We start from the raw sequence: 23,744 nt of genomic DNA on the forward strand, positions 1-23,744 counted from the left end.
TCACTCTTAAATCAACTCATAATGAAGTCTTTCCATTTTTAATCTCTAGTTTCTTTTCTGATGCATTTAAAGAAAATGCTATTTACAAAATCATACTTCTGACACCATGAAGATTCAAATAACTGGAGCTAGTTTTCTTTGTAATTTATGCATTACCCATTCATTTGAATGTTAGCAAAAGAAAAAAGTAAGTAATATTTACAAGGGAAAACTCCAAATCTTAATTACTCATGTGAGTTGCAATGGCCAATGTGCGTGTTTGGTGTATTCCGTTCCAACTAAAGAAGCAGACGTGTCGATTTCTTCAAATGGTTGAATATGCACTACTAATGCACACACACAGCAAAGTAAATGGAATTTGTTGATTCAGAGTTGTTGGTGTAAAGCAGAGTCGCCGTGGCAACAGATTAAGTTAAACAGTGCTCAGGTCCCTCCCTACGGGATCTCACATTGGGCGGAGAAGAGTTCAGTCTCATATGAGATTGCTTTCATTTAATCCACTTTGACCACGCTGTAGATCTTGGTGACAAACCAAAAGCAGGCGAAGAATCCAATTGTACCTAGAGGCAAAAACACACAAGAGATCCATATTACTACAACAGTACACAATATTATCTGAAGCATTACTGTTTTTACTGAGACAAAAACAGTACATAAAGACTGTCTACAATGATGTCTACAAACATCAAATGTTTGGAACAAAACATACCACAATTTTACTCATTATACCCATCAGTTTATTTAAATTTTTTTTATAAAAATAAAAGCTGAACTGGAAGGGTTGAAGGCCAGTTGTTGTTAAAGGCCAGTTTGGCCTGTAACGGATCTTGTTCATATACTCTTTCTTTCTTTCTTGTCGGAAACTAGTATCAATAGTGGACCACAATATTAAACAGAAATCAGAATTGGAAATATCATGATCTGTATACCGCTATTTAAAAACACATTATTATTAAAAATAATCAACTTGAAATTAAAATGCTTCAAAAAGACTAAATCAAGACAAACAGAACCATCAATGATAACTGTTTTTAATAAAGAACTAAAGAGTTCTTGAGCGTTCTGAAATCATGAAGTCTTAATAAATTCTGGTTAATTAATTAAAATGTACTGATACTTCCAGGTTCTGTAACAATAAAAAGTTTAAAAACAAGCAAAGTTTTTATAATTATAACAATTATCGGAAAAATATACACTGCCGCTCAACAGTTTAGGACTTTTTTTTTTTAAGTATCTTACGCTCGAAGTTCCATTTATTTTAATCAAAAATACAGAAAAGAAGTAATAGGTGACCATGGACCACAAAACCAGTCATGAGGCTAAATTTTACAAAACTGAGATGTATGCATCATATGAAAGTAATAAATAAGCTTTCTATTGATATATGGTTTGTTAGGATAGGACAATGTTTGGCCGAGATGCATCTATTTGAAGATCTGGAATCTGAGGGTGCAAAAAAAAATCAAAATATTGAGAAAATCACCTTTAAAGTTCTCCAAATTAAGTTCTTAATGCATATTACTAATCAAAAATTACATTTTGATATATTTATAGGAGGAATTTTGCAAAAAATCTTCATGGAACATGATCTTTACTGTCGGTAAATGATTTTTGGCATAAAAGAAAAATCAATAATTTTGATTAATCTTTGATTAATGTATTTTTGGCTATTGCTACAAATATACCCCAGCGACTTAAGACTGGTTTTGTGGTCCAGGGTCACATATTATGAAATATTAGTGCAATTCAAAATAACAGTTTTTTTTATTTTACAATACTTCAAAATATTATTTATTCCTGTGATGCAAATCTGAATTTTAATCAGCCATTACTCCAGTCTTCAGTGTCACATGATCTTTCAGCAATCATTCTAATATGCTGCTTTATTATCATATAGTGTGTTGGGAACAGTTGTGATGCTTAATATTTTTTTTGGAACCTGTGATACTTTTTTCAGGATTCTTTGATTAATAAAAAGTTAAAAAGAACAGCATTTATTCAAAATACAATCTTTTCTAACAACACAAGTCTTTACTATTACATTTTTATAAATTTAACACATCCTTGCTGAATAAAAGTATTAATTTCTTTCAAAGATTTATTGACCCCATATTTTGAACAAGGTGTTTGTTATAAAAGTTTTCTATTTTAAATAAATTGTTCTTTTTAAATGTTTTATTTATCAAAGAATCCTGAGAGAAAAAAAAAAAAAAAAAAAAAATCACAGGTTCCAAAAAAATATATATATTAAGCAGCACAACTGTTTCCAACACTGATAATAAATCAGCATATTAGAATGATTTCTGAAGGATCATGGGACACTGAAGACTGGAGTAATGATGCTGACAATTCAGCTTTGCATCACAAGAACAAATAATATTTTTATTATATATATATATTAGGGCTGGGCGAAAAATCGAAAGCGATTCTAAGGCGCGTTTAGTGAATGAAGCCGGTACTTTGATTAGTAGTAAATCTCCATCACGTGCGTTCAGCTTCGTTCAGCTGGAGTGTTCAGAGGCGTAAATCACTGACAAGCTACGCCAAATCGCGCTAAAAATCGCATTCGATTCGATTCGATTTTTAGCGCGATTTGGCGTAGCTTGTCAGTGATTTACGCCTATGAACACTCCAGCTGAACGCACGTGATGGAGATTTACTACTAATCAAAGTACCGGCTTCATTCACTAAACGCGCCTTAGAATCGCGTTCTTTTAATGATAGACATCACAGCAGCTGATGTATGTTGTTTGGCTGCTATTACTTTAAGAGCTGCCGCAACCGAAGGCAATGCAGATCTGACACGCATGCTATTATACAGGCTAAAGTGCGTGCAGCTGCATTTGTGCGTCCAATCGAAACGCACGCACAAGTACAGTATAACGGCTGACAGGACAGGTGAATTAGTTTTTACTGACATATGGCCTGACAACATCTCATCTGACCTGCAGTTCACTGTTATTTTACTGAAGCTTCCTCGTCACCTGTACCTAGAAAAATTTCAATCGCCTGTGTTACCCCCTCATTTTTATAATAACTAATAGAAATAAACTGAAATAAAAAATAAAAAAAAGTTAGTCATGAACTGGCAGTGTTGGCCAACATAACCCTCTTTGGTTTGAAAGTGACTTGTGTGACCTGTGCTTCTAACAACGGAGCATCATCATTTTTTTGCTATAAATTTGACTGCACCTTAACTCTACACACATACAGACCTGTGAAGAGGAAAAAGATGAGTGCCATGATCATGGTGTAGCCGAAGTAAAGAATGGTGCTGGCGAGTCCACTGATCTGTAGCTTAGAGAAGAAGTAATGGATGGCATAGACCAGGAAATAAACAGCTGTGAATCCGCTAGTGAGGAAGGAGCGCCACTGCCAGTGATAGTCCTGAAAGATGGCATATACACAAAACGAATGAATAATTAAAAAGGACATGATTCTGCAAAATATGCATACTGTCACGTGTATGTGTATGTGTATATGCATATGTAATATGCATATTGCTGTGTGAACTCCTACCTCAGCACACAGGTGGAAGTAGCAGAGGAGGATGGTGGCCTCAGAGCAAGTGATGACCAGGATGATGAAGACCAGGAAGAGGAAGCCAAACATATAGTACATCTGATGAGACCTGCAATATCAGTGGTTTATAGAATATTTCAATAAAACTGTTTTAAGAAGAAATTTCTTTTGAATTAATTGGATCCATAGCAATTGTTAATCATCAGCACTAACCAAATGCTGTTGAGGATGAAGAACAGCTGGATGAAGATGCAGCCGAATGGCAGGATTCCACCCATGACGATGCCAGGAAGAGGTTTGGTGTAGAAGGACTGCTCTGGAATCTGTCTGGGGATCTGATTGGTCCGCACAGGATGTTCAATGCCCTGAAATTGAACCAAAATTATACACATTAGTAAGAGAAACCGGGATAACCAAGCAAAATGAGGTTTTAAAAAGGCTTCTAAAATAAAAAAGCTTACACTTTTCTTAAAACCGAAGTATGCTCCAATAAAGGTGAGGGGCACTGAGATACAGAACCACAGAGCCAGGATGGCCACCAGAGTGCCAAAGGGCATGGCAGCTGATGAACCCTCGCCCCACAAAATCAGATTCATTACGAAAAAATCTGCAAACACCACCCTGAAAAAGCATGTAAATGTATTATTCATAATGAGCCATATTTATGCTACATGTCAACACACAAGACTTCAAAGTACAAAATGGCCCAAATCTTTCATTAACTGTTACATTTAAAGGAATATCATCCAAAAATTCAAATACTGTCATTAATTACTCACCCTCATGTCGTTCCAAACCAGGTAAGACAAAAATAACTTAATGAATTGTAAACTTGCACTGAAGACTTGAAACGGAAGAGAAGAAATGGTTGAATAAAGTTGTTATTTTTGTTTTCCTTGCACTTCATAAAATTAAGGTTGAATCACTGATGTCACATGGACTATTTTCAGGGTTCCCACTCCAAGCCAAATGTCAAATTCCCTGACTTTTCCCTGACTTTCAATGACTAAAAAGCTGAATTTCCATGACCTATTATGAACAGATCCATCCATTTGCAAGCTTAATTTACTTGTTCACAGACATTTTTTAGTATAAAACAAACATTACTTTTTTTTTTTTTGCTTTTACCCGTTAAATGCACTTTTATATTTTTCTGTACTATTTCTACAGAAATGTATTATGTTTTTTATGATTTTCAGGGGTTAAACACTCTGAACACTCTGGATTTTCTGTTTGTAATCAAGTTCATTATTCAGTCTTTTTATTTCTTCACATTTAGTTTTTGCTTTTCTATCGTCTACTTTTAACACCCAATCTTTGAAGTGGTCATTTTCTAGCCAACGCTCTTAAAAGTATAAATTTTCCTGGCATGTTTGCCTTAGTTATCAGGTACAGCGTGGTGACTGCATTTGACTTAAGTGATTGCCAGTTGACGTGCGGGAAGGGAATAAAATGGTGCTGAAAATAACCATAACCTAACCATAAAAATAGGCAAATGTATGAAACAATGCGATAAAAAAAAAAAAAAAAATTACATTTTGATACATGGAAACTAAAATTTAAAGCAACAAACAAAAATCCCTGATATTCCATGACTTGGACCAGAAAAATATAAAATTCCCTGACTTTTAATGTCTGGAATAGACCTTTCAAAATTGCATATTTGATATTCCAGAAATTCCATGACTCATGGGAACCCTGTATTTTATCAATGTCCTTACTAACTTTCTGGCCTTGAATGTGTCAGTTGCGTTGCTGTCTATGCAGTGTCAGAAAGCTCTCGGATTTCATCAAAAATATCTTAATTTGTGTTCTGAAGATGACCGAAGGTCTTGCGGGTTTGGAACTAAATGAGAGTGAGTAATGACAGAATTGTTATTTTTGGGTAAACTATCCCTTTAACTAGTTAATAAATTAATTTCAATTCAAAGAAATAATGTATTTCTCCATTTACCCACCCTGGACAGAGAAATGCTGTCAACAGAACATTGGTCTTCCACTTCTCCCCACCAAAGGCTGGAAAGAGGGAAAGAGAGAGAATTCAGTTCACCTCACGTTTCAACAAGGAAGAAAAAACAAATATTAAACCACAAAGAGAAAATACAGCCAACGTAATACAGTTGTAATTCATAAAGTTGGATAGTTTAAAAAAGTTCTATTATTTGTAATGTGTTTTCTTGATCTTTATTACTGACTTCAAAGCAGTTGTTAGAATCATTAAACTCATTAACACTCTATTCACATTTCCTGTAGAGTCAAACATTGAGAAATCAAGAATATGTTTTTAGAAGTCAAAAGAGAAGTTACAATCTCCTCTTCCACTGTACAAGGTGTTGAGGGTAATATTAGATAAAAATGCGTTTAAAGATGCTTCCTTAATTCACACAAAATAGTACATCATCCATTTCACATTTAGCATACTGTGTTTAACATACTATTGTATTATATTTTGAAAGCACTAACTGTAAGCTCATTTAGGATTTGGGGTGGAATGTATGTTCTCTCTTCTGTGAGATGTCTGTGAGATGGTTACACTATTGTGAGGCAAGCAATGACGAACATAAAAGCCATAAGGCACTGGGATACTGCCTTGGATTTACCACAGTCCTGTGCATCAAGTTTAGTGGGTGATGGACAAAAAAAAAGTAAATTTATAAATGTCCATTGTGATTCAGTTTCTAATCGGAGAACAAAAACTGAGAGAATATCAAAGGGAACAATTCAATGTCTGACATATGAACAACGTTAAAACAGCTCAGCAGATGGATCTATAACTGATATCATAATAAATAGAAGAGTACGCTCTCATTGTATTCTGCACGAGCTGTAGAACACAACTAAAGCAAAAAAGCAGCAGGGGTGTGTAGGCCTGCCTGTTCGTGTAAAGGGCTCCTCTAACACTAATTAAATCTAACGAAGTGCAGACAGCCCTAATGAAAGACGAATCAGAGATCAAAGGTCAATCCTCTGCTGCGTACTTACATTTGTAGTAGCGGGCAGCCACATAACCAGCTGGAGTACCCAGAAGCACCCACAGCACCACTGCACACGTCATCAGAGCCCCACGATTGGCAGGTGACAGGAAACCCAAACAGGCAAAAACTGCAGGGGGGAAAACATGTTGTCAAGTTCAGGGCTCCATGAATTCAGAATTTTGACACAATGTCAATCAAAAACTCAACAAAATCCCTCATATCATATTTTACATGTAACGGCTCCAAACTAACTTTTAAAACTGTTCATACATTGTATCAGACATTACAAAGTAAACAAATCTTAGCAGTATTTTTGGTAACATTTTTTAAAAATAATTTATTATAAGAGTACAAAGATCTGCCTACACTGGTCAAATTGCATTTTATAAAATGTCTTTTGATTTTTTTTTTTTATATTCTCAGTGTTTCTTTCTCAACAATGTCACAATCACATGACATTTTTTTTATAACACTACTATTTTGACTTTTTGAATGTATATTTCTAATTTTTTAACTACCAGTTAAAAGTTTGAGATTTTTATGTTGTTGAAAGGTCTCCTCTATTTGCCAAGGCTGCATTTATTTAATTAAATATACAGTAAAATCAGTAATATTCACAAGTTTGTACATTTATTTTACACACTTGCGACCCTGGACCACAAAACCAGTCATAAGTGTTAAATTTTCGAAATTGAGATGTCCTTGTCATGATTATTCTGAAAAAATAAATAAGCTTTCCATTGATGTATGGTTTGTTAGAATATGACAATATTTGGCTGAGATACAACCTTTCGAAAATCTGGAATCTGAGAATGCTAAAAAAAAAAGTCTAAATACTGAGAAAATCACATTTAAAGTTGTTCAAATGAAGTTCTTAGCAATGCATATTACTAATCAAAAATTAGGTTTTGATATATTTACAGAAGGAAATTGACCAAATATCTTATGGAACATAATCTTTACTTTCTATCCTAATGAATTTTGGCATAAAAGAGAAATCGATAATTTTGACCCTTGCAATGTACTTTTGGCTATTGCTACAAATGTAACCATGCTATCTAAGACTTTTTGTTGAATTTAAGGTTTTGTGGTCCAGGGTCACATTTGTCATTTTTTCCAAAAGCAAACTATTTTTTGATCTGGTACTGGTCTTTATTTAATCGACCAGGGTTTGAATTTTACACTTACAGAGAGTAACAAACGTCATGATGAAGATCTGAGTTCCAGAGCCCAGAAACACAGACAGCAGCATGCCTTTCCTAGGAGGCCTGAAGACGTCTCCGTGAACAAGCTTCCAGCCAAATTCCTCCTGGGCATCCTCCTGGAAAAGATTGGAAAGAGTGGAAAAGCGAGGCTTTAACAATGGCAGGAGCTAACGGAACCCCGTTCAGGCGTGGGTTTGGGTCTACAGCCCAATTACGGCTAACAGAGATCAAAGGAAAGATGCCGGCTGCTGCTCAGACCAATGATACACTGTCACACTCTCAGTCTGTCCTTAATGAGTCTGATGCATGAGGACGGGGGAGGGGCAATGGTGAAACACAGGAAAGAGAGAACACGTAAAAGCAACAGATGTGTGTATCACGCCTGACCCTGTGTGACCTTGAATCCAGGATGGGAGGAGCCAAATATACAATTTATAAAAAGATCTGAATGTGAAGTGTGTATTTAAAGTGAGTCATATCAAGGGTGAAGGCAGATGTGTGTGTGCACAGTGCACTTGTCTCTCCTCATCAGTGTGACCCTCATTGTTGGCAGCAGACAATTCAGACCACAAACACAAGTGACATACATTAACACACATTCTAGAAGTTATGCTCGTTAGCTTGCAAACCAAACACAGAGTGCTACACACTTATACACACATGCAAACATAAACATGGTCTATTATGTGGAAAACAAAACTTGGCTGCACTAAAAACACACTCACACATACACACACAGGATTGATCACATATATCAAATAGTGACATGTGATAGTAGAGCTCAACTCACCACAGAGTCCATCTGGTTGTATCGGGCAATATCTTTATGCAGTGTTCGGAGCATGATCATAGCAACCATCCCCGAGAGGAAGAGCACGATGACCAAAGAGTTCATGATACTGGCAGAAGCAAACAGAACATCTTAGCATGTTTTTTATTCGTTAACCCCTTAAGCTCTGCAGCATATTTTGGATTTTTTTCAGAGTTAGGCACACCAAAATTTAAGAGAGCGCCCTAACCACATACTTTGGAATAAATTGATAAAAATGGTCTCATTTGACAGGAAACTTTCTGAATTTTAAAACATGAGTAAATTTTTGCATATTTTGTATTGTATATGTTTGTAATATTGTCATAAACACAGTCAAAAAGTCAGATTTTTATATATATTTTTTATTATTTTTTTTATGTATATATCTGTAAATTAGGAAAAGTTTGGTCTATGTTCCTGCAAGAGGTTTCATTTTATTCCACTAGGTGGCAGTAAACACGGGAAAAAAGAATTTTGTTGACAACATCTTCCAAGCAAAAGTTATTTAGCTTTGACTGAAATGAGGCATTGGAGTCTCCTTTAATTCTCTTTTTTTTTTTCTGAATGCAGTAGACACACCTGAACTTAAAAGAGCGCCCTAACCACATACTTTGGAATAAATTGATAAAAATGGTCTCATTTGACAGGAAATATTCAGTGTTTTAAAACATGGGTAAAATATTGCATATTTTGGATTTCATATTTTTACAATATTGTCATAAACACAAAGAAAAAGTAAGAAAAATTATTATTGTTTTAATTTAGTTGTTATTTAGAAGTCTGTAAATAAGGACCAGTTAGGTCTATGTTCCTTTAGGAGGATTCTTTTGATTCCTCTAGGTGGCAGTAAACACAGGAAAAAAGAATTTTGTTGATAACATCTTCCAAGCAAAAGTTATTTAGCTTTGACTGAAAGGAGGCATAGGAATCTCCAATTGTGCTTTTACATTATTCATTTTTGATTTCTGAAAGCAGTAGACACACCAAAGGGCGCCCTACCCATATACTTCGGAATAAACTGACAGAAATGGTCTCATTTTAAAGAAAACAACCTAAGCTAAAAGCTGATATAGGATTTTAGGCTAGTATGTGAACACAGATGTAGTTATCAGTGCAGAAATATGATGCAAAAGTTTGCTTGTTCACAGGAGTCATTTCAGTTTTTGTGTTTCTTTTGAAATTATTCTTCGATATTTTACTGTAATGTGAAAAATCTGTGAAGTGAAGCACATATTTATATTCCTGAGAGTAAGAGCTTTCATTTGATATATGACTTGTCTATTTTTAGTGAGTTTGTGTGCCATAAATATGAAACATCATTATTTGTCTGATTTTCTCGAGGGGGGGGGGAGGTTGCGCAATAACGAATTTAGACTGTATTTTTTTTTTTTATGTAAAATTAATGCAAATATCATGGGATTCGCAAGAAAGCAGAGGTTCTAAGCTTTCAAAAAATACCATATATGTCTAGTTTTGTGCTTCACAGTTCATAGATTTTAAAAAAATTATAAGATGACCCCCCCCCGTGGACCCGTCGGTGGGTCCAAGGGAGTGGCCAGAGCTGAAGAGATTTTAGTTGATATTTAGAAGTCTGTAATTTAGGACCTGTTTGGTCTATTTCCCAGCAGAAAGTTTCTTTTGATTCCACAAGGTGGCAGGAAACACGAGAAAAAAGAATTTTGTTGATAACATCTTCCAAGCAAAAGTTATTTAGCTTTGACTGAAAGGAGGCATAAGAATCTCCGATTGTGCTTTTGCATTAGTAATTTTTTTTCAATTTCTGAAAGCAGTAGACACACCAAAGGGCGCCCTACCCATATACTTCGGAATAAACTGACAGAAATGGTCTCATTTTGAAGAAAACAACCTAAGCTAAAAGTTGATATAGGATTTTAGGCTAGTATGTGAGCACAGATGTAGTTATTAGTGCAGAAATATAATGCAAAAGTTTGCTTGTTCACAGGAGTCATTTCAGTTTTCGTGATTCTTTTGAAATTATTCTTCGATATTTTACTGTAATGTGAAAAATCTGTGAAGTGAAGCACATATTTATATTCCTGAGAGTAAGAGCTTTCATTTGATATATGACTTGTCTATTTTTAGTGAGTTTGTGTGCCATAAATATGAAACATCATTATTTGTCTGATTTTCTCGAGGGGGGGGGGAGGTTGCGCAATAACAAATTTAGACTGTATTTTTTTTTTTTATGTAAAATTAATGCAAATATCATTGGATTCGCAAGAAAGCAGAGGTTCTAAGCTTTCAAAAAATACCATATATGTCTAGTTTTGTGCTTAACAATTAATAGATTTTTTTAAAATAATACAATGACCCCCCTGCGGACCCACCGGTGGGTCCTAGGGCGTGGCCAGAGCTTAAGGGGTTAAACTACATCATGGGTTTATTACAATATGGATCCTAGGCCAAATGACACACTCAGTCCCTGTAATTCAACTGTTTAAAAATGTATTTTATCTGTATCATTTAAATGTATAAAAACTGAAGTAATAAATTATATTACTATTATATTAATTATACTCGAATAATTTTTTTTATAATATATATATATATATATATACACACTGCTATTCAAAAATTTATCAGTAAGACTTGATGTTTTTAAAGTGTCTTACGCTCAACATGGTTGCATTTATTTGATCAAAACTACAAAACAAAAAACAGTAATATTGCAAAATGTTAATACAATATAAAATAATGGTTTCTATTTTAATAAATTTTGATCAGCCATTACCCCAGTCTTTAGTGTCACATGATCCTTCAAAAATATAAATCTTTTCTAACAATATAAGTTTTCTCTATCACTTTTTACCAACTGAACACATCCTTGCTGAATAAAAGTATTAATTTCTTAAAAAAAAGAAAAATGAATGAATAAAAATGTACTGACCCCAAACTTTTGAACGGTAGTGTATATTGTTAGAAAAGATTTATATTTTAAATAAATGCTGTTCTTTTTAACTTTTTATTCAAAAGAATCCTGAAAAAAGAAAATGAAAAAAAAGTTTCACAGGTTCCAAAAAGCAGCACAGAATGATTTCTGAAGGATCATGGGACACTGAAGCCTAGAGTAATGATGCTGAAAATTCCGCTTTGACCACAGGAATAAATTACGCTTTTAATGTATATTAAAATACAAAAACGTTATTTTACACCGTGGTAATATTTCACAACATTACATTTTTATTCTGTATTTTTGATCAAATAAACCGCCTTGATGAGCATAAGAAATTTCTTTAAAAAAACATTAACAATCTAACTAATCCCACACTGTTGAACGGCAGTGTATGTTGTAATAATACTATTTAGTACTCTTAAAACAATAAAGAAATATTACTACAGCAATAACACCATAGTTTTTACACTACTAGTACGAACATTTAAAATGAAAAAGAACAGAAAATGAGGATTAAATGATAATAACATTAATTTAATTTTACAGAACAACAATTACTAATATTATTTTCATATAGATAGTCCTTTTTTTTTGCTTTCAAACATTAAAATATGAACTACAACATGAACTGATGACAACAATCAGACATACAGCGGTGACATTATTGCAATATGACGGGTATAGAAAGATACATTCATTTACATTCAAGCACGCACATTTACCATTCACTGAAGATAGCAGAGAATGAAACCGAAAGTAAAATTGAACGTCTCCGGCAGAACTACAGTCAGCGCTCTGTACACGCACAACTTAGTCACATGCCTACCCTTACAAAACGAATAAGGAATTTAGTACTCATGTTGCCACTGGTAAGCTCCGCTCTGCTGTTGTTTACCTAGGCGCCGTGCATGCACGTGTGAAAAAGTTGCGCGAGTAATTTACGTCAAGTGATCGGCTTTTTTGATCGGCGCTTTTGGGGTTTGCCGATCAAGCTATTTTTAGCCAATATCGGCCGATCATGATCGGTTGCCGATCAATCGGAGCATCACTAATGCAGACATTGAAAACACTGGATCATGAGCTGTCCATGTATAAATGAACACAGTGGCACACATCACTCTGCAACTAGCAATGGTCAGCTACTGGCCAGCTGGTGACCATCACCATCTCATAAACCCTCCAATGCAACCTATTTAAATTTTAAGTCATTCTGGAGCCTGGCTGAGGGTGTTCTGAAGACAAGCATTAGATGGCACCGCTAGCTCAGTGTACATAGATTAAGTGTAGATCTAAGGTTAGACAGTCATTAGGATAACAGAGGTAGTAAAATGTGGTTTAGGATGAATTAAATACGATATGAGAATCCGTCTGTATATAGTAGAAACATTCACCTCAGTAACATCTGTATGCGTTAACTAGAATTTCGATGCGATAAAATGGCGCTAAACATATGCACGTGAATTACACGCGCATCGCTTCTCCACATTTTATATGAACTGAACTACAAGATGAACTGATGACAAAGATCAGACATACAGCGGTAACATTATCGCAATATGACGGGTAAAGAAAGATATATTAATTTACATTCATGCACGCACATTTACTGCTCCCTGAAGATAGCAGAGAATGAAACCGAAAGTAACCTCTCCGTCAGAACTACAGTCAGCGCTCTGTACACGCACAACTGTGTCACAAGTCACATGCACTACCTTACAAAACGAATAAGGAATTTATTACATATTGACACATTTACATATTATTAAATAAATTAGCACGATAGTATCGTCTATCGGCGATCTCACAGGCTGACGATAGGACGATATGAAAATTGAGCATATCGCCCAACACTAGTGCTGTTGGAAGTTATGGTATCCATTCATGAAATAATACACATATTTTAAATATGTGGAAAATAAATTATTATTATTTTTTATTTTTTTTAATTTACAGAATTCACATATCCCCCATAGGGGGATATGGGCTTTGCAATAGATGCATATAGTGCACCACAATGGCAAAGAGAAAATTTATGAGACTGCAGGTCCACTTTGAGTTTGTCATTTGGGACAGGGCCATAGGATGTATTTAGTAAGTGATATGCATCCTCACCTGAACCACTGAATGTTGGTGTGTGGCATAGACTCAAGAATGTAATCCCATCTAGAGGCCCAACGAATCATTTTGTCCTCCTGCAAACACCAAACCACCAGTTACACACAAAAACCAAGAGCTCAGCAAAAACAATGATTTAATAAATCGCTTCACCACAGGGGTCTTCAATCACTTACAGGCTAAAAAAAATGGTTGATAGACAGACACAAACACTTTCTGGATCAAATTGATAGTTACATTATAGGCCTGGTCTATAACAACATTGAATAAACCCCAAATTAACATATTTTCGTAGTTTGTTATGATGTTTATAATGCAAAGTTTTCAAATGATAATTTTAGACATACTGATCACTTTATGTTTTGTACATCTAGTATTGGATGAATGATACTTTAGTTGCACTTTAGCTTTGGTTAAAGTTCATATAATATGTTTGTGAGAAAATGGAAATATGCTAAAATACAGTAAGTTACTTAGACAATAATTGGCAGATCCCCTGCAGGAAACTCTGCTTTATAGAAAACATGTGGCATGATACCAGTACACCACCTTGTGTAAAAACACGGAACAACACTTATAAATTTGAAATGAAGAGAAAGAGGAATGTAAATTATTCAAGTTTATACAATCTACTATAAAAGGATGGAAGACACTTTGATTCAGTTTAAAGAAATTAAATTCACCTCAAAACGTAAATTCTGTCATTATTTACTCTCCCTTATGTTCCAATTCGTCTTTTGTTGATCTTCAGAACATAAATGAAGGTATTTTAAGCATGAAAACAAAACATTGCCAGGAAATGAAAAAAAAAAAACAGCAGGCAAATATCAGAGATTATGCTTAAATTGAGAGAAGCAGAAATCATAACGATTAAAATATGATTCCTTGTGGAGCCCTATCTAAACAGAATCAACAGTAAATTGGCCGAAGCTGACTAATGACACTATTGTCTTTTAGAGCTTCTTTACAGCAGAATCCAAACTGTTCCCATAGTTGAGTTTCCATAACTGATTCTGCTATTTGGTTCTTACTTATCAGGTAAACACAACTGAGCTTATGTGCTCTCTATTAGTGTGGTAATCATTGTTTATATGCAAATATTAAAAGGCTAAACCTGTTTAACATATAAAGTGATTAAAATGCTTGAGTTTCATGGATTACTTTTACAATGTCTGTATGTAGTTTTTGAAGCGTAAAAAAATGTTTATTGGCTAGTACAGGTGTAATGGTACACAAAAGTCACCGTTTGGTATGTACCTCGGCTTTGGAGTCACAAGTTTGGTGCAATAGCAAATTATTTTTTAAATTTATTTTAAACACAGCAGTGTGCTACATACATGTACATCCATGGGTGATAATTCTGGAACTTTCTTTCCTATGATATCAGACATTCAAAATCTTTTAAATCCTAATAAAACTCACTTTTTTGGACTTGCTTACATGTGATTTGTTAGTGTATTTTGGGGGGTTTATTGTATTTATTTGTTTATTCTCTCTTATAATGTTTTTGATGAGTTTTTATTTCTATTGTTATAAATGTACTTATTTTTACTTTTAACTCTATATCCTTTTCTGTGTAAAGTGTTTTGAGAAGTAACTTTTAAAGTTGCAAAATAAATTAAGTTCATTATTATTGTTGATCTGTGTATTTTTTTTTTCTCTTTACAGACTTAGAGATTTACATTTCAAGAAAGAATTGGAATGCAGTTTGCATGCAATTCTGCAACAGAGATTGGCCAAATAAAACCAAAAACCGGTTCCAATTTATAGCCAGTCGACTCGTGCATCTCTAGAACCTGAAACTTTCCCACACTGCTGATTTAAAACAAGCAGTAAACCAGTTCTTTGAGCTCTTGCTTGCCATCTGAACTTGAATTTCTTGTTTTGGTTGGTGCGCAGATTGTCTCTTTTTCTGCTCTTTCCTGTTCTTTCAATGGTAGTTAACATTGCACTACCACGCACACCCCCTTCTGGACTGATCACCTATGACTGACTGTATTAAGCCAGGCTCACACTATGATTTTGGCCAGAATTTGTCCATCTGAGACAAGTTTCAAATCCTAAAAGATTCCTATAATCCTAAGATAAAAGTCTTTGATTGTTAGTTTGACATGTTCACGACAGCTGATTAATGACCGTTGCGATCAAATTTTACCTCAGAAGGAATTCTTGCAGTGTCATAAGATTTGGCGCACAGTCTTGCAGTGTGACTTCTCCTACGACGAATGTCAAATTTTGAATTTCTTTGTTTTTTAAGACATGCCATGATCAGAATTAATGCTAGAGATTTCGTCTAACCACCATAAACTCCGGCACTCCTGTCCTCAACTCATGGAATTCTTACATGTTGTTGGATTTTATTTAATAAACACTTGTTGTGCTTTCATGTGGGTGTGTAGCATCTTCTTAAATATGCCAGTATTGCACAAACCGAACCGTGCCATCTGTACCGTGACTGTTCAGGACGAATACATGTACCATTACACCCCTATTTGCCAAACTTTCAATAGATAAAAAAAAAAAAAGGATTTCACAGAAATAATGAGCAATTATTAAAAATGTCTTCATTTCTGTTCCAAAGATGAACAAAAGCCTAATTGGTTTGGAATGACGTGGGTGAGTAAATGACAGAATGTTCAATTTAAGGTACACTGCCCTCCAAAAGTTTGGAAATGCCCTAGAAAAGTGGGGTTTTGGACAATATTGGCATGAATCCTTTTTAATTTATGATAATTCTGCACTTATAAGGGACAACACAAACTATGAAAACATATTTTATTACATAAACTGTTAGTAGGGATGCACGATAAATCGAATGCGATTATGAGGCGCGATTAGTCAATGAAGCCGGTACTTTGATTAGTAGTAAATCTCCATCACGTGCGTTCAGCTGGAGTGTTCAGAGGCGTAAATCACTGACAAGCTACGCCAAATCGCGCTAAAAATCGAATAGCTTGTCAGTGATTTACGTCTCTGTGTACTAATTGCCGCTCCAGCTGAACGCACGTGATGGAGATTTACTACTAATCAAAGTACCGGCTTCATTGACTAAACGCGCCTCAATCGCATTCGATTTATCGTGCATCCCTAACTGTTAGATAGAAAAAAGTTAAATGTTCAATTCATCAAAATATCCACTATTAGCAGCTATTACAGCTCTGCATAATCTGGGCATCTGAGCTGTCAGTTTATTCAAAAATTGACTTGATATATTACTCCAAGCCTCCTGAAGGATTGCCTAAAGATGATTCACACTATGCTGATATCGTCCAACTTTTGGAGGGCAGAGTAAACTAACCCTTTAAGGCTGATATGGAAGTATCTTAATCACTGACCACAAACTTGACGGAATAAGTGTAGGGAATCTTGATTTCTCCAGTGAACTTGTTGTTCAGACTCATGGGAGGTCCTGTGCAGTCTGGTTTCTCCAAGTTGGTGTGCTTATAGCTTTAAAAAAAAAAAAGATACAGAAACATAGTCTATATTTGCATAGTAAATCCAAAATTCTATCATGTGTCGATTGGACAATTACATATTAAAATATATTAAATACATATAAATATGTTTTTTTTTGTTAAATCTTAATTGGCTAAATTAGCACCTTCTCTGCTGCCCAATTATTGGTTAGAATTGTTTAAAGAGCCTCAAATACCTTTTAGGCTCTAATTTAGCTGCGACCAGTCTGGCACCAGCAGCCTCGTTCTCTACCACGTGGTAGAAAATGGTGATGTCCACGTGGTTGAAGATGTAGAAGGTGTCTTTGTCATTGAAGTCAGCCTGCATAAAAATGACAGTTGCTTGAACAAGTTGCATTAAACCAAACTCAACATATGACCTATGAAAAGGCTGGTAAATATTACTCACATTGACCACGCAGGCATCTTTGGCCCGTCCTGTATCTGTGACATAGCAACCAATGGGAAAGCCTGGATTACAGAACTTCTGATTGTCCTCCACATCGTAACACCAGGTCACCGGCATATTATCGACAATCCTGAGAGAGTCAAATAAGTGATAAGATGGTATGCTTCACTGTAGTGCTGAGTTACAGCACAGAGACAGACTGAGCAACTGTCTCACCAGTGGTGTTGGTAATTGAGGAGCATTCCCTTCTTGAGAAAGTCCAGCTTGGCTTTATCCTCTGTTTTGTCTGTGCTGTACGTTTTAAGACAGACATTCTGGCACTCCAAATTCTTCTTGAAGGAGAACTAGAAGAAAAACAAACCAACTCAGAATACAGAATAAAATGCTATAACAGAATAGATTTGAATGACTTTGGTGCAATGTACACTTCAAAAAGGACAAAGTCAAAAGCTGCAGAGGCTTTTATTTCGACTCCTAGGGGAAGAAAAAACTGGAAGTAATGCATGCTCGCATTATTTTGTCCAACCTCTGTATGTTACACAAGGTATACATTTTATCAGTTCAAGAATTATCTAGGCACTGAACCCATGGCATCGCTTGTGCCAAGTTCTGAGCTACAAGAATGTTGGGTAATATACCTTATATGGGGACGGCTCAATTCTTTCTCCAAACAGGACCTGACCCAAGTTCTCAGATGGACGCTTCTCTGACTGATCAGCACAAAAATCAAACCTGAAAGAATAAAAATATCCAAGTAATAATCAAATCAATAACAAAAAGCTCAGCTCAATAATTAAAACAGCACTTCAAATACAGATTTTTTGTTTAATAATTTATCAGTTGACATGACAGATGTTTAACCTGAGCGAAACTTCTGATCTACCTATTCTTTTTACAGTTTAACTACTGGGTGTGTGCAGGCATTAAGGCGGAATTCATTTTTACATATAATGGAAGTCAATATCAACCACAAATGTTTACTGTTACCCACATTTTTCTGAATATCTTCTGTGTTCAGCAGAAAAAAGAAACGCATACAGGTTTTGAACCACATGAGGTAAGTAAACTGGGTGAACTATTCCTTTAATTGTAATAAATACAATACCAGACAAAAGTTCTTGAACAGTAGGATTTTAAATGTTTTTTTTCTGCCCACCAAGCTTGCATTTATTTGATACCAAGTGCAGCAAAAACAGTAACATTTTAAAATATTTTTACTATTTAAAATAACTATTTGAATATGTTTTAAAATGTAATTTATTCCTGTGATCACGTGATCCTTCAGAAATCATCAATATGTTGATTTGCTGTTTAAGAAACATATATTATTATTATTATTATTATTATTGTCAATATTTAAAACAAGAGTAATTTTTTTTTTCAGCATTCTTTAATGAATATAAAGATTCAAAGATCAGCATTTATCTGAAATGAAAAACCTTTTTAAACATTACACATAACACCATTTAAAAACTTTAAATACTTATTTAGCAAGGAGGCTTTAAAGTGATCAAAAGTGATGATAAAGACGTATAATGTTACAAATGATTTCTATTTCAGATAAATGCTGTTCTTCTGACCTTTCTATTCATCAAAGTAACCTGAAAACAATAACATTACAATAATAATTCATGTTTTTGAGTGGCAAATCAGATTATTAGAATGATTTCTGAAGTATCATGTGACTGGAGTAATGATGCTAAAAATTCAGCTTTGAAATCATAGGAATAAATCACATATTTTCATATATATTCAAATAGAAAACAGTTATAAATATATATAAAACTATTTCTAAAGTGTACTGTTCCTGCTGTACTTTGAATCACATAAACGCAGAGCTGGTGAGCAGAAAAAAAAATAACATTTAAAATCTTACTGTTCAAAAACTTTTGACTGGTAGTGTATGGTGAGCAGAAAACCTTTAATAAATGGCTGGAAGCTCATGGACTCACAATTAAAGCAAGCTTTGAAGAACAAGGAACGTGTAGGAGACACAAAGAGTAAAAAATAAAAATAATAAAAAAATAAAACCTTAAAGGTGTTACAAGATCCTGATAATCCTGTAGGGCTTGATTTTGTGCTAATGACTAACCAACAATACATTACTCCTTAAATATCCGATACATTTATCCAATTTTTTTTACACCTACAGCTAGTCCAAGGCATTACTGTTTTATTAAAGGTCCCATATTGTACACATTTCTGGAGGTTTATTTTAGTTGTTGATGTCCTTAAGAACATATTTGCGGTATAAGTGCCAAAATCCATCTCAATATATTACAATATTACAATATATTTACAGCTCCTTTTTTAGGAGCTCTGTCAAAAACAGGTCGATTTTGGCCCATTTAATTAATATTCATGAGCCTCTCTTCTGATTGGCCTGTTGTTTTCTGAGTGACGCACAGCCAGGCCAATCACAGGTAACTACGGTCATGTATGCTGTAAGCGAGCTCAGAGCAATAGAGAGAGCCTAGCTTGCTGATACTCAACAGGATATTTCAGAATGATCATTAATGTTTTTTCTTTTTCAAACACCGAATGCAGTAAGCTACATAACTCTTGCTTCAGTAAAGCCCCTTTCACAATGCGCGCTGATTCTGGAAAATTACGGGAACGGGCGCTGTGTGAATAAAAGCCAGAACCACAAAGGCAGTGTTGAAGTGATGCACGTTACCCTGCGACTCTTCACGACAAAAAAATACGTGCAAAGTGGAATGAAGCGGCGATCGGGCAGAGCCAGCTCCGCACTATCAGCACTGAAGCACAGTTTGTTCAGGTTAGTTTCAGTTTAGTGAAACGTACGCGTCGCATTACATCTCACATCCAAACGTCACGTCTTTATGGGTCGTGTGTAAAGCACGCACAGATTCCGGAAAACAACTGTGAATGAACCAAATTAAACAATTCCGGAACAAATCATGGGAAACATTGTCCGTGTATTTACCGGAATCGCTGTGTGAAAGAGGCTGAAGTTGACTGCCACTGGTCTCTTATATTAACGTTGTTCGGAAGCCTGTGTAATGATCGTAGCTTGACATCTATCGATTGAACAGGGTTTTCTCCACTTGTTTTCGTGTTGTTGTTGCTCAACAATGGAATGGATGCGTTGTTGTCTGGGTTTGGCAAAAGGAGGGTGGGACGGTGGTTGGTGCTGGGGTGATGACTGAAGGCGGTGACTGAGTAGATCGGACGTCACATCGTTACGGAAGTCACAGCGGCTCGTGAAAATGAACAGCTACTTTAAGCAGGCTGTGTGCAGTTTACTGTGGATTGACAGTTTTGAAACTCATATGGTAGTTACATAGTCCCTAGACCTCAGTTATCATGAAAAAAGCCAGGAAATTTCGATTTTGACAATATGGGACCTTTAAACATCAGAAACCAGAAGAAATCATTTGTTGTTTGTTTTTGCTGTTTTAAATGCATTTTATTAAAAGAGAGCTGCCATATGGGTACTCATGTTAATTCAGACAGAACACCCTCCGGAGCTTGAGCACACAGTAAGTGCGAGGCTGATTAATAATGTAAAGCATATGTCATATTGAATGTCTTGTGTGGAAGAGTAAGACATTCCCAGCTCCATTCGATTATACGGCGGGTGGTATAACTGAAAGGCCTCTGTGTTAACAGAACGGCACTCCCTCCTAAGCATGCAGACCGTCTGAACACAAGTCTCTATATTCAAACTTTCCTCCCCTCCCTCTCCAACGTCTCTCTAATGTATCAGTGACACTCACTACATTTCATCCTCTTGAGGTTTTCCCTCGAAGAGTTACTGAACCAAAAACCTATGAGTACTACTAGTTAACTATGCAAGAAGCAACGCAAATCTTAGGCAAGACCATGTTAAAAATGCAGATTCTTAAGTGTTGTCCATTACAGTACTGATATCATATATTTATAACTAAAACTATTAAAAGTTGTTTTTGCTAACTGAAATGAAGCTGAAACAATTTAAATAAATATGTGACCCTGGACCATAAAAGCAATCTTAAGTAGCACGGTAAATGTGTAGCAATAGCCAAAAATACATTGTATGGGTCAAAATTATCTACTTTTCTTTTATGAAAAATCATTAGGATATTTAGTAAAGATCATTCATGTTCCAAAAAATATTTTGTAAGTTCCCTACTGTAAATATATCAAAAATTAATTTTTGATTTAAAATATGATTTGCTAAGAATTTCTTTGAACATATTTATATTTTTTGCACCCTCAGAGTCCAGATTATCAAATAGTTGTATCTCAGGCAAATATTATCCTAAATTCCTAACCTAACCTAACAAACCATACATCAATGGAATGCTTATTTACTTAGCTTATAAATTTAGCTTATTCATCTTATAAAAGCTTGTATAAATCTCAATTTCTAAAAACTAATCCTTATGACTGGTTTTGTGGTCCAGGGTCACATATTTACACAAGATGAAAATTTTAATTTAAATGAGAAATGTTGCTTTAGCGCTTAAATGAAATAAAACAAGTTTAAGGCAAAGTACAACAATTAATAATACTTCAATAAAAAGAAAGCAAAAATAGAAATATTCTTAAAAGAAACAAAAAACCTAATAAAAATGTCAAAAGCATATAACAAAATGACTAAAACTAAAATAGATAAATCTAAAAATAAAAGCTGATTTAAATAATAAATTATACTGTATGTTATAGTATTTATTAATACTCACGCTGTGTATTCATAGGGCAAAACAGACTCCACAGAATCCAACCTGTTCACAAACAGCTCAATGACTGACTGTAAAAAAAAAAAAAAAAAAAAAGATAGAAGTTATGACAATGTTGAAATCTCAACAGTAATTCCTTCTTTTTGTAAAAAAAAAAAAAAGGATCTCTTTAAAGTTTAAATTATTTACTTTTGTATAAACTTTTCTGACATGCAATTACTCATTTGAGGGCATCTTTACAAAACACATCTTTATAAATTATAACAAATTAAAACAATTGCCATGTGAAACAGTTCCCAACAAAAATAACGTCATATGTACTAGTTATTGTTACTATATCAAATATTATAATGATCTATAAAAGTACATATAGTAATCACGTTTATTGTTCTGGATATGATACTGTAGTATCAAAATATGAGTAGTTTGATAACCCACTTGTTAACAGAGTACAATGATCCACCCCCACATGAGGATATGGAAATAAGGGGGGAAACGTCACACCTGTTAAACCAGTTTACAAGTGGACATGTATCAATAACAACATGCTATTCCCTCACGTATAGAGATAAACAGATCATGTTAAACACATGATTACGTTATATAATTCATAGATATTATAGAGAAAATTAAATCCCCTGAATAACTATCAGTGAGATTTATCCAATTCATTCGTGAATCACTTTTATTCAACAACCATGTATATTAAGGTACTATTAATTATTAATTGTTGTGCAAGCTGCTTTATCTCGGTATTATTTCCGGTATTCTTCAGAAATATAACACTGCGGTGGCAGGTCGGATTAGTTTACTCAACCATTACAATTCTGTCATTATTTTCTTACAATGAAAGTGAATTACGACTGAAGTTGTCAGTTTCTAACATTATTCCTAAAGTCTTCTTTAGTGTTTTATGTAACAAAGGCACAGTTTGGTAACATCGGCTGTGCAAATACATACAGCATTTACATGTTAAAATCAACTACTCCCTTACAGCCAAAGTCCTGTTTGAGAAAGTGACACATGTGAATGAATCGCACCGCTTCACCGGTAGGTTAACAAACTGATCGACCACGAAAGTCAGTTCTATGGCAGTACGAAGTTTTTGAAAGCGACGAAATTAGCAGGTTTATCTGTTATCTTTATCAAGACAACAGTGTTTCCACAACTGACACCCAGGAATAGCATTTCGAGTTAGCATCACGTAGCACAGAGACCCCATTACGGAGAAACTCGACACATCTTATACATTTTAATTAAATTATTTATCATGCGCATTAACATGAATATTTACCTTGCAGTCTGGTACTTCGCTGTTTTTTTCGCCCTCTTCTTTCTCGCAGAAGCTGACCGGGGCCAGACCAGGAAGATAGAAACTCAACGCGTCCCGCAGCGACCCGCACACAAAAAGCAGCAAAAATACAACACGGACACGGTGGAACACGACCATTTTGCCTCGACCGACTAGTTAAGGATTCGGTAGATGTATTTACATGCGTGAAATGTAGTTATGCGTGTCAGAATTCAGACATTGGTAATATCTAAGCACAAGCGCTAGCGAAACTGCTGCCTGCGTAGCAGCATCTGATTCCTCAGACACGTCACCCGCCACGAACAGCATGATGGGATAGTGGAGCACTCCAATGCGGAAGA

The 23,744-nt window shown here is 35.0% G+C and overlaps 1 protein-coding gene across 1 annotated transcript; it reads right to left on the reverse strand.

Annotated features, from left to right (window-relative positions):
• Window positions 1-6: 6 nt before the first annotated feature.
• tm9sf2 (transmembrane 9 superfamily member 2) lies at window positions 7-23,688 on the reverse strand. The gene is made up of 17 exons (XM_073841938.1): window positions 23,386-23,688; window positions 22,095-22,162; window positions 18,045-18,138; window positions 17,623-17,750; window positions 17,407-17,536; window positions 17,195-17,319; window positions 16,878-16,989; window positions 13,540-13,619; window positions 8,493-8,601; window positions 7,686-7,818; window positions 6,505-6,624; window positions 5,481-5,538; window positions 3,984-4,143; window positions 3,736-3,887; window positions 3,520-3,631; window positions 3,216-3,387; window positions 7-560 (listed from the first exon to the last, which is right to left on the reverse strand). Exons 1-17 carry the CDS (start codon window positions 23,539-23,541, stop codon window positions 493-495), a joined length of 1,977 nt encoding a protein of 658 aa, XP_073698039.1. The 5' UTR covers window positions 23,542-23,688; the 3' UTR covers window positions 7-492.
• Between the last annotated feature and the right edge of the window lie 56 nt (window positions 23,689-23,744).

Source organism: Garra rufa, chromosome 6 (assembly GCF_049309525.1).
Source record: "Garra rufa chromosome 6, GarRuf1.0, whole genome shotgun sequence".
Taxonomy (NCBI): domain Eukaryota; kingdom Metazoa; phylum Chordata; class Actinopteri; order Cypriniformes; family Cyprinidae; genus Garra; species Garra rufa.